Raw genomic sequence first — 1,304 nt, 5'->3', positions numbered from 1 at the left:
TGTCGTCTGCGCTAGGCCCGCCACGGGTGTCAGGTTCAGGCAGGTGCTGTGTGGTGCGCAGACAGGCAGGCAGCGCTGGACTAGATCTAAGACAACATTATTATAGAATTACGTAGCCTATGTGTATTATTATTATTATTATGAAGGAAAAGAAAACAAATGAGGCAGTTCTCCTCTTGATGAAGCCAACGTGAGACGCTCACTGTTAAAAGCAACCAGTAAACTGAAACGACAAATGCAGTTTTTGGGATACCTGAATAGACATAAGGGTCTTGAACATCTAGCTCTTACTGGCAAAATTGAAGGCAAAAGAGGCAGGGGTAGGCCCAGAGCAACCTACTTAGGGAACCTAAACAAAATGGGTAACAGAGAAAGATCAGGGAGACGTAGCTTATTAAGAGCACCCGAGCAAAGGAATGAAAGGAGAACCATGGTCGCCGATGTTTGTCGCAAATCTGGCACTAGATAAAGATGGTGATTCTATTATGATATCCTAGATTGTCAACTATGATGTACTTCCTGTGTACTATGGAGCGCACTGTGTGAATCAGATTTTGCTACATGAAGGAAATACGAGGGATGACTTCACGCGCCCTCGACTGAAGTGAGACTGGTGTCTTTTGCCATTTATTTGGGTGTAATGGCGTGGTGCATGGTGTATGCATGCATGCATGCATGCTCGACAGCAAATTTTACATACAGAACAAAAAAGCGGCGGCCATGACATACAGGGCTTGATCTGGGGGTGCAAGTCTATGGTATACCTCCACATTGGGAATTTTCTTTTCTTTTTTAGTAAGTGTTTTATAGCGCTCACAACTTCAAAAGGTCATATGAGCACGCGGGACACACCTAATATTTTCAGTTGGTAGGAAATTTTGAATTTTGCCCGGGTGGTGGCCGAAGCCTACTCTTATCGATTTTAGACCACCAAGGGATCTTTGACGTGCGCAACTTGTAGACGGGCCCTCTGAGAATTTTCGCCCTTGTCCGAGAAGGCTAGGTGTAGATCTTTCCTACCAGAATATCAGGGGAGTGGCAGAAAGACAGCAGTAAGAAGGAGCCAAGAAGTAGCAGAAGAAAGGCTGCAGAAAGAGTCAGGAGCCCAAAGGAGGTGGCAAAGGAGGTGAGGGGGTGGTGGCAGGAGGAAGAGACGAAATTTTTCGGTCGCTACCCGGATTCGAACACGGGACCTTTGAATGAGAGACCAACACCTTAACCTCAAGGCCACTAGAGCCCCCCAGATTGTGAATGTGACATGTGTGCATATTATTATATGGTCGCTTTCAAGGACAAGCGTGCTA

The 1,304-nt window shown here is 46.1% G+C and overlaps 1 protein-coding gene across 1 annotated transcript in view; it reads left to right on the top strand.

Annotated features, from left to right (window-relative positions):
• Nucleotides 1–608, top strand: part of LOC101847008 — a 2,956-nt gene extending 2,348 nt beyond the window's left edge. The window contains exon 2 of the mRNA XM_005112238.1: nt 498–608. Coding sequence (XP_005112295.1) covers nt 498–608 — 111 coding nt within the window. The remainder of the gene's footprint in view (nt 1–497) is intronic.
• The last annotated feature ends 696 nt before the right edge of the window (nt 609–1,304 follow it).

This window comes from Aplysia californica, unplaced genomic scaffold (genome assembly GCF_000002075.1).
Source record: "Aplysia californica isolate F4 #8 unplaced genomic scaffold, AplCal3.0 scaffold01214, whole genome shotgun sequence".
In the NCBI taxonomy this organism is placed as follows: Eukaryota; Metazoa; Mollusca; class Gastropoda; order Aplysiida; family Aplysiidae; genus Aplysia; species Aplysia californica.
The sequence above is the reverse complement of the archived record's forward strand: the minus strand, read 5'-3'. Positions and strand labels throughout refer to the sequence as shown.